The 12,977-nt window shown below is 38.9% G+C and overlaps 2 protein-coding genes across 3 annotated transcripts in view; both read right to left on the reverse strand.

Moving 5' to 3' along the window:
- Positions 1 to 496: 496 nt before the first annotated feature.
- LOC109478272 (rho-related GTP-binding protein RhoA-C) lies at positions 497 to 6,089 on the reverse strand. Its single transcript, XM_019779729.1, has 4 exons — positions 5,791 to 6,089; positions 2,954 to 3,069; positions 2,422 to 2,605; positions 497 to 2,162 (listed from the first exon to the last, which is right to left on the reverse strand). Exons 1-4 carry the CDS (start codon positions 5,944 to 5,946, stop codon positions 2,037 to 2,039), a joined length of 582 nt encoding a protein of 193 aa, XP_019635288.1. The 5' UTR covers positions 5,947 to 6,089; the 3' UTR covers positions 497 to 2,036.
- Positions 6,090 to 6,718: 629 nt separating this feature from the next.
- Positions 6,719 to 12,977, reverse strand: part of LOC109478260 (5-phosphohydroxy-L-lysine phospho-lyase-like) — an 8,480-nt gene continuing 2,221 nt past the window's right edge. The window contains exons 4-13 of one of the 2 annotated variants that reach the window (XM_019779714.1): positions 12,640 to 12,714; positions 12,395 to 12,488; positions 12,061 to 12,177; positions 11,421 to 11,503; positions 10,958 to 11,183; positions 10,503 to 10,657; positions 10,191 to 10,280; positions 9,791 to 9,923; positions 9,409 to 9,453; positions 6,719 to 8,637 (exon numbers count right to left, since the gene is read on the reverse strand). In XM_019779714.1, the coding sequence (XP_019635273.1) occupies positions 8,422 to 8,637; positions 9,409 to 9,453; positions 9,791 to 9,923; positions 10,191 to 10,280; positions 10,503 to 10,657; positions 10,958 to 11,183; positions 11,421 to 11,503; positions 12,061 to 12,177; positions 12,395 to 12,488; positions 12,640 to 12,714 (1,234 nt within the window). In that variant the 3' untranslated portion in view covers positions 6,719 to 8,421. The remainder of the gene's footprint in view (positions 8,638 to 9,408; positions 9,454 to 9,790; positions 9,924 to 10,190; positions 10,281 to 10,502; positions 10,658 to 10,957; positions 11,184 to 11,420; positions 11,504 to 12,060; positions 12,178 to 12,394; positions 12,489 to 12,639; positions 12,715 to 12,977) is intronic. The other variant, XM_019779715.1, reaches the window with a different exon arrangement.

Consider the following 12,977-nt stretch of genomic DNA (forward strand, 5'->3'; position numbering starts at 1 on the left):
ACTCTGCAGTACAACAATGGGTAGGTGCACACACCCCAGTTAGTGGGGAACCATGGAATAACAGTAGTGCCCCCTGTTCATTACTGAGCATTAGAAAAACAATGGAGTTAAAACAATTAACTCTATGGAAAAACTAATGAAAGTTTCCTATGGCACTAGGGTTAAAGCCTGGTGTGACTTTGATGACATTTTTATTAGAATTCTGTAATAAATTGTTCCAGGGTGAGAAGCCAGATAAGTGGTCACTAGGGAATCTCGTACCTATACCAAAATCTGGTGATCTAAGGGAATAGTAGTATGCTAATTACAGAGGCAGGCTGTAATTACTCTAGGCTGTAAATGTTTAGTATGATTGTAGAAGCTTCATTGGGATGAGGTTGTGTTTGTAAGTAGGGCAAGAACCTTTATCATTTAACGTTTATCTGAATTGAGTTTGACAACCTCCAGTATTGTACATTCCACAAAAACATCACATTACCACAGCCACTCCAACAGGTTTGCCATTAAAACACAACTTTATTTTGAGGAGGCAACATAGCTTACAGCTGGAAAAAGGCACACGTAGGGGAAACATAACACGAACCTCTACGTGCATTTGGTACTTCAGGAAAGTAACCAGCACAAAATGGCACAAAATAAAAGAATTCATAGAGACAGGTCTAGAATCTAAACAGCAAAAGGTTTTCCAGTACAGTCATGCTTTCTTGTCCATGTGACAAGTCAGTGAAAATGTCAGAGATTTGTTAGGGGGTCAGAATTTTTGGTAAGGAACAAAAAAATGTGTGCCTCTAACAAAGTAACTTTCGCATTCTTTCGAATGAAAAATGGAAGATGATTTTTCAGAGTACTGTTGACAGACATGTTAGGAGGTTGAAGGAGATTAAATTGATGCCACAGTGATCCCTATTTTGAATATACCAGCAATGCTAATTTCTCTTCTATTGAAGAAACAGGGCTTTGTACATAGTAGAGTTTTAGGTAGAAACAACAGGTCCCAATCCACCAAAGTTACAAAATGCACACAGAAAACTGGCACTTGTGGGGATCTTGGAGTTTCAAGGTGGAAACAAATTAATCTATACAAACTTCATAGTTCAATACATCAAGCAAAGCAAAAATCTTTCTACCTTTTTTCATGTCACATACATCAGAGTGGTTTTTTGTTCAAGACATACAGTTTTGTTACCATCCAAGGTCAAGTACAAGGGGAGGGGAGCAGTTCTGTGGCAATGTCACCTTGCATTCTTGTCATGTGAGGTCCTTGACAGAAAGTTTACTGACCTCTGTATTTCACTCCATACCTAAGGAACATATCTTCTCAAGTCTTCAGTCACCAAAGAGAAAACCAAACAACACTTGCCTCAGAAAAAATGATTAATACAGCAACACTAGTTCTCCTACCATACTTATTTACCCATTTGTGGAACTAAACATGTTAAGTAAGTACAAAAAAAGTCAGCGTCGCATTATAAGTGTACATATCAAAGTTGTCACCACTTTTTCTCACATGCCTCCTTTTGTAATTTCTTATATCTAAGTGGTTAATTATCCCTAAAAATGTCTATATGTGTCCAATTGCTCATTATCAATAGTCGTTTGCTGAACAATCCTACCAACCTACGTACTACTATAGCAAGCTATTACAACATAAATCCACAAAATCTATACAAAACATGGGTTATCCCACAAAGGTATATCAGTCAACATACTTATTCAAGCGTTTTGGATTGCAGGTGAAAATTTCAAGGCGTCATTTCCTCACTTGATGTGTGTGTTGATGACTTGGAATGTTCTATTCACACGTCCGTGCCTATCATTCAAAGAAAGTGAAGAATTGAACTACTGTTAAGGCGTTCATTACTGTGGGGAGTACAAAACGGGAGTCAAAAAAGCCTGTAAGCTACATATTTATCAACACACTAATGACATCAGGGAAAGGGCAGCCCCTGATTCGTCGAGGGGGAGGATACACGTCCCTGATTGGTCGGTTGCACCAGGATGCGGGAAACACATCTCTGCGGCCCTGCCATGTCAACCTACAACAGCAGACACTTCGGCTTGCGCTTCCTCTTCTTATTTGCCAGTGCAGCCTTGGTGGCTGTTTCAAAGACCTCTCGCACCCCCTCTTTGGTCTTGGCTGAGCACTCAAGGTATGCAAAGGCCTGGAGGAGGGACATAAGAGAAAAATTAATCTCATTCAGGAACTAAGGACTAATCTCTGAATATGGCCTTATCAACCAGCTAAATTTCCTAATAATTTCAAAAGCTTCATACCGTGGAATGGTCAAGACGTCCTCCACCCTTTATGCATCATCTCCCCAATATTGGTCACTTGGCTTCCTCGCCATTACTAGTACATTAATGAACATGGCTAGAACCCTGTTATAAGTAACATGACAACAGGTAGAAACAATAACTCACATTGATCATCTCTGCCATATGTCGCCCTTCTTCTGCTTTGACTGGTTCTTGCTTCATTTTGGCCAGCTCACGCTTAGTCCCCTCATCGTTCCTCAGATCCTTCTTGTTACCCACCAAAATGATTGGCACGTTAGGGCAGAAGTGTTTCACCTCTGGTGTCCACTTCTCTGGGATGTTCTCTAAGCTGTACGGCAAGAATTACAACATTGATCTCTCATTGGTCGAATGCCTAATTGCCATCCTCTCATTGGCTGAACTGCCAACTGTGATGGACGGTCAGGAAAGTCTATACCATAAGCATACAAAGTATACAAAAAACTATAGAAATCTTACATTAAGTTACATGTATGTTCAAATGTAGAAGAAACTGTGAAAAGTTCTATGCTACTTCTAGACTATTCAAAGCATTAAAATGGCAATATAATGCAACAACATATGCAATGTATCATGCATAACAAATAAAATATCATAAATTTGCAGTAAAGAAGTCACTGCAAAAATAAAACCACTAATATTTCGAGAGTTCCAGTACCTGTCTGGGCTGTCAATGGAGAAACACATGAGGATGACGTCAGTGTCTGGGTACGATAGCGGACGCAGTCTGTCGTAGTCCTCCTGGCCAGCTGTGTCCCATAGCGCCAGTTCCACCTGTAGTGAAGAGAGATTTTCTTATAGTTATACATGGAATATCCAACATGACCTGTAACATGAACAAAAGTTTCACATTTGCCTCAAATTCAAGACCACATAATCTCGTGTTGAACCATGTTAATTTATTTCAGCAGTTTTATTTGGGCCTGATTAGGTAAGTGCCTAAAAAATGAAAATTAAATTTCAATAGGAGGACAACAGCATGTTATCAATAGTATTCTATTGCATTATTTTTTGCTGGTTTCAAAAAAAAAACATGGACATCATCATGTGCAGTTCAAGTTCTGAATCAAACCCAAAACATATTGGTACCGTCATTTGTCACTGTCTTCTTGGTTTTCACAGTTTTCCCCATTGATCAATGCAATGATTTGATTACAAGACGTTCAAAAGTGATTGTTAAAGTTATAAACAAGTCTAGCACAAATTGGTGTGGCCTTACAGTACTATGACATCATCAGTACTATAGTGGATGATGACTCATCTTGACATTGTGGCCAACATCACAGATACTGTCAGAAGTCAATATTGACACTGGTGGAGCCTCAGATGTTTACAAGATGGCCTTATTTCCTGGTATTACTCATGAATTTCATAAGTCAGTTACTGAAGTTTATCACACGGCCATTCTTTTTAATACAAAATAGAGTCTAAGAAGGAACCATCACTGTTACATATGATGTGAGGTAGCAGAGAGGTTTCTGTTCCTCTTCCTTCCCATACATGCATGGTTCTAGGAGACTTGGATAAAGAACTTCTGCAAACTGATGCTATTTACTCCTCTAGACATGTTATCTGGCAGATGCAGACCACAGCAGACAAAGCTACTGTTCATCAATATTGATACAGATTCATGTACAGATAGGATCTACAACATACTGTACAGTCTGTAGTTGTTTTTCCCCTAGATTTTTTCCCAGCCTATAGGGGTCAGGTTTAGATGACCGACTTTTCGTGGCACTCATGGCACAAGCCTCCTGTGGAGTGCTGATGATATGATCACAGTAGGGGGTCTGACAGCCTCCCATGGGAAATTTTAGAATTCATACAACCCTGAGATGATATGGGCTTATTGAAGTTATTCAAGTTTTGTGAAGTAAATTTTTCCTCCTTTTACAGTGAATTTGATGTGCAATCTACCTTTCTGAAGCACATAAAATAGTGTTTTGTTCATGTACAAATATACCTGGGACCATTATATGTCCAGATCTGTACCTTAAAATGATTTTACTGGTACACGGACCTAGAACTTCGGGTCTTGTAAAAGGCAAATTTGACAAAACTGGGAAATTTTTCTGTTTATTTCAATTTCGCCAGAGCAGAAGTATGCCATGAGCCCATGACTAGCTAGTAGCTACCCATTTTGCCCAGGTCTTCATCTGCTACTTTGTTAAAACTTCTGTTTTCCAGACTTTAAAGTTTCTACTGTTACTCTTTGGTAATCATTAACATTGTTCCTATTAAAGTGTTGATTTTCAGGTAAGATGGCAGAACCACTAACAAGAAATGGGATATGGACAAAAGTCATGTGGTGAATGTATATACATTCAGTATCAACAAAAATTGTGCAGGCAGACACATTGACAACAATGAATTTTTGTTTTCCTTTGGCTAACACAACAACATAAACAAACCATTTTGTTATATAATCTTCTTCAAAACTTAACATTTCTTAAATCTTCTGTATAATCATCTTGACAACCCAGAATGTTAAAGGGGTAGAAATCAATCTGTATTGGCACGCATAATATAAAATTTGGTAATAACAAAAATCCATGACACATAGGAAGTTGACGGTATGTTAATATAGTATGACGCAAGCTGTTTTAGAAGGAAACTTAACTCCTTTTGATCCCCTAACCTTTGCCTTGTGATCAACCAACCACAGAGTATGAGTCAGACAGTGAACGTACCTAATTTTAAAGATGTAGTACAGAACTGTTGCAAATGGTTATGTTTTTGCACATTATGAATCCATAACAATTGGTGTAAAAGCTGTCAGATTGAGTTTTAATTGTTGTACACAGGAAAGCTGTGGTGTAGCGGGTGTTGTTACGATAGGAGATCGGGTCACAACCGTCCCCTGCCCCAGCAGATATGACCTCACACCCGTGGTATGTCATCATGGTACACCCGCCTCTTCACCCCCCACCATTCGCCTCACTGCCTCTCCCCACAAACAAAACACGCCGCAAACTTACACTACAAATATCCATCCATAAAGACGGCATCTGGACAAGTTCTGCTGGTTTCGATAGCCCCGTAGTTTTACAACGATGGTTGAAAGTTTGGCGATGTTTTTTCTGCACAAACCGAGTAGTCAGCACCCCGGAAGGGCGTGGACCTCGCGCTACAGGCAGAATCAGCGAAATTCTTACCACCGCTTTCCAAACAAATAATTTACGGTCAAAAACAAGTCAAATGTCTGGATATTGAGGGTGTTTTACGTGGTAATTAGAGGCAAATTCTGAAGGACAGATTGCTTTTGTTGTGATGCAAGGAAATACGACCCTATTATGGATAAATTCAGGGGAACTGGCAAAGCCGGTAAACACACAAGGCGGTAAACCGACCATGCATGCAACTAGGCTAGCTTTTCTTGCCTTTTTACGCATGCAGGCCTCATAAGTGTGGCAATCCGAACGTGCCATCGATAAAACACGACTTTGTGCGACAAACTACAGCAACCATAATCATCGGAGAAGAGAAATAACTTACCAATTTTCCGTCAACTTCGATGTCTGCTACATAGTTTTCGAAGACAGTGGGCACGTAGACCTCCGGAAACTGGTCTTTGCTGAAGACGATTAAAAGGCAGGTTTTACCGCAAGCACCGTCGCCTACTATCACCAGCTTCTTCCGTATTGCCGCCATTGGTTCTAATGGCTGGGTTAGGAGGTTTTAGCCGAAATCTGTGGCCAAATTTCTCTTGGATTTCAACAAAATCCTCTCGAGGAAGAAATTCAGACAAATTACTGTTAGAATTCAAAATGGCGGCACGCAAAGCACACTGGGCAATCCACACCCACCAGCATGCTTTGCGCGCGAGTAGTTGCGGTGGAGCCTTTTCGGCCATTTTCAAAGGAGGCTATGCTTTGATATGGAAATCGGACGCGTTTTCCCATTTAGCAAACAATTACAAAGTGCATGTAGAAGTGTATCACAAGTGTATTACAAGTGTAAGAAACTCTCAGCAGCAACGGTGAACAGAAGTTCAGTCAAAGCCTTCAAGAACAAACTGGCAACGGAATGGAGACACCACCAGGACCACTTCTCACCAATTGACGTGGACTAGATGAATATCAGGTGAATACAATGATTAGATACATTCATTATTATGGAATGACAGTATCAAATGAAATATTGTACTGTTGATGTACAATATTAAATATTGTACTATTGATGCTTTAAATTGGGAAATGTTTTGTTTTACTTTTGCATTTTTGGCAGTGGCCTCTTACCACAAAATTATACCACAAATACCAGTGTGATTTTACTGTACAACAGAATTATTTCAACTTTGCCCAAAACCTCTTTTCCCCTCCAACTTAAAAATAAAACTATTGCAAAAGCAAAAGCACTTAGCCACTTACAGTACTACTTGGTACAAAAAAGATGTGTGGAGACCAAAGCACCAAAGTTGTGTTGCAGATTTATTAAACATAGTGAGAAGCAATTAAGCCAAACAAATAAATCTGACTTCAATCCACTCTTGGGAAAATGTTCCAATTCCTTTCAGCATTATAATGAAAACTGCCAAATTTAGAAAAGCAAGTAGTATAATCATAACATCTTGATGCAATAGAACGCTGCAGCTACATAACGATACCACATAGTGGATATAAAACTGTGAAAAGGTCACAATAAGTCAAGCTGCTTAAGACCAGGTTACACCGCATTGGTTACACTACTAGTATATTAAAACTATGATTGATAACTAGTTAACTGAAATTTTTCAACAATCTGCAGCCATATTCATCATTTAAGTACATGTCAGAGGCAACATAAGAACAAATCTTTCCACTACATACCCTTAACATATAAACCATAAGTTCAGATCAATACCTAAGAATCAGCACAAAACAGCAATAAAACATTGAAAGTTCATTTAATTAATATCCACCCTGCTGAGCTCAACTCAAAGGTAAAATGCTACAACATTGTAATAGATTTTTCTCACGTTGCCCTTAATCAAAAGGTCAAGTTGATATAGATTCCAGTACTTAGTCCACATACAGTTACTGTATGCTGATAAAAATACAGGTATAATTTTTACTGATTTCATTGTGTTATAGTGCAAGGTATTCTGTGAAGTAGCCCCACATTTCTATCTGGAAGCTTGGCAGACAGAATTATTTTACACAATGAAGCATAGTGTACTAGATAACATATTGTGCACATACACATTTCATTTACATTCCGTATGGCACTGTCTACCGACTTCATAAATGTCATCAATCTATATGATATATAATATCATAGGATTATTAGAAATTGCATATAGTTGTGGGAGTCCAAGAGGATATACATTTATTTCTGTACATGTCACCATTGCAGCATGCTTTTTCCACTTTAACAGGAATTGTCCAACTTTTAAAATGCTGTCTGTTACAGCCATAATATAACTCTGACTCAGGGGTATGGATACTTTGTTCTTTAGCTATTTTGGTATTAAGTAGGAGATTATTTATAGGATAAAAGTGACTTAATTACTTATCAATCATTTATATTGACTGTTATTTGTATGTTGACTGTCGGCATATTATGATTCAGATCATCATATCACATTTATGTCCTGACCTTAGGAATAAATTTTAAAGAAGAAAGACAACACAATCTCAACTACTGACATCATGGAAGGTTTTTGAGAAGCATTAGGGCCTTTGAAAAAGATGTTGTGTTTCCAACCATAGTAAAAGCCTGTTGACCCAAGGTTTAAAAGACGCTTTTAAACCTCCATGGTTGACCCTAGCCTTTTATTGGAGGATCAACCCCTGGCAAGAGATATAAAATTTTTGAACTGACTTCTGAGACATAAAAATGTTGTAGAATCGTTTTCCAACATGTTTATTCTGATTTCTGCAATAGATAAAAGTGATAAAAATTCATTGTATTCAAGAGAATCCCTACCTACTTACCCTAGTTTTTTCAGGACCATAATCTGAAACACAACATTACTTTTTCCAAGCCTAAGCAATGCACAACATAGGAGCCTAAATTCAAGGATCTGAGTAGAATCGAAAGAGACCAAGAAGCACGCATAGTCAATTCACTGCAAGAGTCACTTGGCTTTGATCCTATGAATTGAGAGAACTAAAATGGCAAAATGTCCAAAGTGGCAAAGAAGAACTAATCCACCCCAGCCCATGTCTTCTGCCGCTTGGCCTCATCATCATTGTCACTGTCATTGTCCGATGGCCGTTTGATGTTTCCAAACACGGCGTCATGGCTGAGCGTATGTGAACCCGTGAAAATTGGTCCACTTCTCTTGGAATGCACGTCCTTTGTAAACATTGTATGTTCCGGGAGATGCTCCAAGGTATTGTTGCTACTCGCAGCCACAACCTAAGAGACAAGAGAAAACAGTTGCATTCAATGTCAATATTCAAATCTCTTGTCAATTTTTTCTACAAATTATCTGCCCAAAAAGACAGGTATATATGCTCTGCATACACAGACTTAACAGAGGAAGCAAAATAAGTAAAATACAAAACAGCGCTGTTCTGGACAGGCATACATGTAAAATGTAGATGCTGGAAACAAGGCTGGATAAAAAGAACATAAAAAAGTGTGCAGACACCAGGCTATGCAAAACCGTAAACCTTTATATGTTCACATTTCATTCAGCAGTCATCACAATTGACATGCAGTCTTGATGATGGTTTACTTAACATACAGCATTGCACAAATCACACAGTATCAGTGTGTGCTACGCTACATTGTGAGGCAGAGAATGTGTAGATGCATATACTAGTAACTGTTGTTTTTGAACATATAGATATGTATAGCTGAGTGCTTTTGGACATGTGTGACTCACGAGATCCATCCATGTTGTGTATTGCATGTATTGTAAATCAATCAAATGGATGTCAGCTCATTTTCAAACACACCCACACATACACCAGCATAAACCTGTTAGTAGAGCTATTACACTACAGAGAACTTTTTGCCTCAGGCAAGCAAACATGATGGACACCTTAATCTTATATTTTTTATAGCTAGTATATGAATCTTAGACAAAAGAACACTCAAGACTTTCATGATAGCTTAATGACAAAAGCATTTCTATCATGGAGCTAAAGGATGTTTAATGTCTATCAACTCTTCCCAGATCACCTTTGCAGGTAACAGGGCATGTTTCCTGGTTCTTGCACCTTCAATCTGGAAGCAAAATTATAGATTAAGAATAAGGTAGTTGTTAGTGTGAGGTCTATCTACTAGTTTGTGTAGTCTGAAAATCATCATCTCACACATTCAATTGCATGGTGCCCTGCAGGTGAAAACTCACAGAAACATTTAGAGGAAGAATTCACTACAAACATGTTTCATATTCCCAGTATACGCATTAAAATTAGATATGAAGCAGGCACAGGAAATCAGAGACAGTGTACATTCAATGAAAGAGCATTACAGTAATGTAAAAAGACCTTTGAAAGGAACTCGAGAATAGGTTAATTTTTCAATGCATCATGGTTTTGGACAAAAAGTATTGGCATACCTCAGTAAGCACTTGGTCGAGATTGACCAACACCCTGTCAGCATCCTCAGTAGTGAAGCACATGGGACCCTTCAGTTTTAGCACGTTCCGATGGGGGCCGTCTGTACTCAAGAGAATGTACCTCTCCTTCATCCTGCAACAACCATACACAAGTGAACAACAAAGCAAGGATTTCAGACATATGTCAAGTATTTGGAGTTGTTGTGGGTGTCTTCTTTGATTTCTGTTGTACTCAAAGCTTGGTTGTTCAGCTGTACTTAAACCTACACCTGGGCACATTCAATGCATTTTAATCCTCAGACATGGGAACAATACAATCAATACATGTAACTTCAGGTCGATGAAAGTACCAAACAAGCCCTTGCTGCATTTGCAGAGTTCCAGCAATGCAGACACTCACCTGTAAATGACGTGTTGTGCCTCAGCAGTGGCCGGTTCACGGCTGGTCTTGTCTTTAACCAGGTCTACTCCAATGAAAAAGCCAAGGCCCCTATAAAATAAGATTCACAGATATTCCATTGTTTTACATGTACTTCAGTGGAAAAGACAAAGTCAGCAATCCAACTCTCTCTTAATAATTGCCAAGTTTCCTACCACAATTTGGCCTTTTTCTTCTTATTGTTATTGGATGTTGTTGTTATTGGGTAGGACATCAACTCTTTGCATCTATTTTAACTAGTGGGACTAGTAAGTAAAACATTTCAAAGGTTACCTGACATCACCAATGATGTCGTGCTTCTCTCCCAGCTTCCTGAATCCCTCCATGAGATAGTTGCCCACTCGGCCGGCGTTCCCCATCAGGTCCTCCTTGTCAATCACATCCATCACAGCCAGGCCAATGGCACACGAGACTGGGTTGCCTCCAAACTGGCAAACAGGAAGAGTGAAAACATCGGATTAAATTACCAGTAATGGCTAGTGTAATCCCTGATTTTTTCACTGTACTTTTATGTTCACGGTTTTCACAGTCACTTCTGAACCACTACCATTACCATTAACAAATAATTCATCGTTCACCCAGCTTCTCCTCCTTACTGTGAAAACCTCTCATTTCTTCAAGCCTATAAACACGATTAGAATTGGATTAGGCCAACATATTTGCAGTGTTATGCATTTGCAATGGAGCAGCCACCGGGAAGCAAAACTTTCAAGATTTGCAGAACTCACTGTGTTGAAATACTCCATTCCTGTTGCTCCGAAGGCCTCTGCGATTTCTGGTGTTGTTACAACAGCAGACATGGGATGCCCGTTTCCGATCGGCTTTCCCATGGACACAATGTCTGGACAGGCCTCGTCATCGACTGCCTGGAAAGCCCAGAAATGTGAGCCCACCCTGCCGAAGCCAACTTGTACTTCATCTGCAATACACACTGCTCCAGCCTCTCGCACGTGCCTGATAGATATTAAAGCAATAAAGACAGAGTGTTCAACAAATGCATCTACATCACATCAACATTTTACACTTATCCTCTATCAGTTAGACATCTTAGCATTTAACAATCTACAGAGCACAACACTTTCATATCTCCATATACATGTAGTACTGTTTTTATTGATAAATAATCTATTTGAAAATAACAGCCTTTCCTAACTTAAGTTCTCCTTTCAGAAATAACACGGTGGAACATACTTGTACACCTCCCGCAAGTAGCCTTGTGGCATGATAATCTGGCCCCCACAGCTTTGTAGAGACTCCGAAATGAAAGCAGCAATCTGAAGAGAAAAGGCTAGTTGAGAGAAAGCATTTCTAACACTAACAGACAGAAAACCAAGATTTTATAATTACTTTCTCTTGATAATTCAAACATTACTTCTGATGTTCAATGCCCACTGCTGTATAAAAAAAAACTGCCATAAGACGGTTTGTTGTATAACAAAATCCATCATCTCCAGCTACCTTTATTATTAGCTTACTGATATAACTTTTGATGTGGTAATCTAATCAAACCATGCTAAAGCTGGGGTAATCTTGAATGGATTGCAACAGCTGTCTATGTAATTGCATTTAGGTTTGTATCACTTACATAAGAAAGTACTTAATACATGTACATGACAGAGATTATATACAATTTTCATCACCATGACAACTCTGTGAAATAGTAATAAAATCTTAACTCCTGCTAGAATTAGATACCGAACAAATAAAAATTTAAGTGTCCCAGAAGAGCTTACAATCAACTAATGGCTTTGAACACTGGAGGCCAATAATAAAACAAATGGTATTATTAAGATATGGGATGAACTAAGATAGTTCTGTCACAGTTGCTTACCTTTCTCCCTCGCTTACGAGCACCATCAATGACATGCTTTGCCTCCATGGCATACTTCTTCCCAACCTCAGGTACATTTTCACGGTAGAGACCTCTGTAGACATCTGGTACAGGTACCTAGAACAGAGTCATCCCTTAACGTTAATGTACATACCTGTAACATTCTAAATTTACAAGCCATGCTATTCCTTTGGAAAAACAACAAATGTGGAGAGATCGCAATGATAATTTTTGACAGTTATATCCCTATGTTCCGAGTCTTCTGACACCCCTACATTCTGGCAACTTTGAGACAACATCACCCAACCTTTAAGACAAGGAAGCCCATACTTACCAAATGAACAAATGGCTTCTGTCCCTCCCCACCTGTGTGGTTAAACTTGTAAGGACTGATGTCAATAAGGGACGATACATGGCCATGGTATCCACTGAAAACAAACAAGAAATAACCTCACACATCTGTGAAACAATGGTTGTGAATTTCTTGTTCGTATAGACACACAAGCAACCAACAGACAAACATACCAAAAGTAAATAATTTTTATATAAGTGACACACTTGAATACAACACGTACTTACTTGTCCATCACAACAACATCATAGTTTCCTGTGTATGTCCTTGCTAACCTCAGGGCCAAGTCATTTGCCTCTGAACTGGAAAAAAATGAAGTGCAACTTTTACTTCAACTTAACAGAGGATTCTCTGTAAAATAAATGAGATTGCTGTACTACATACATGAATAGGCAGGAGAGACAGTGCTAATAATAATAATATCACACTTTTGGAACAGTAACTACAATCTCCCGGGCCTTTCTCAATCAAGAAAACCTAAAAAAACACATTTCTACCAAAATCATGATTTTGTCATTAAAAATTGTGGGACTATTCATCTGCCACTCTCTCTCTCTCTCTCTCT

Source organism: Branchiostoma belcheri, unplaced genomic scaffold (genome assembly GCF_001625305.1).
Source record: "Branchiostoma belcheri isolate BF01 breed outbred unplaced genomic scaffold, Haploidv18h27 scaffold43, whole genome shotgun sequence".
Taxonomy (NCBI): Eukaryota; Metazoa; Chordata; class Leptocardii; order Amphioxiformes; family Branchiostomatidae; genus Branchiostoma; species Branchiostoma belcheri.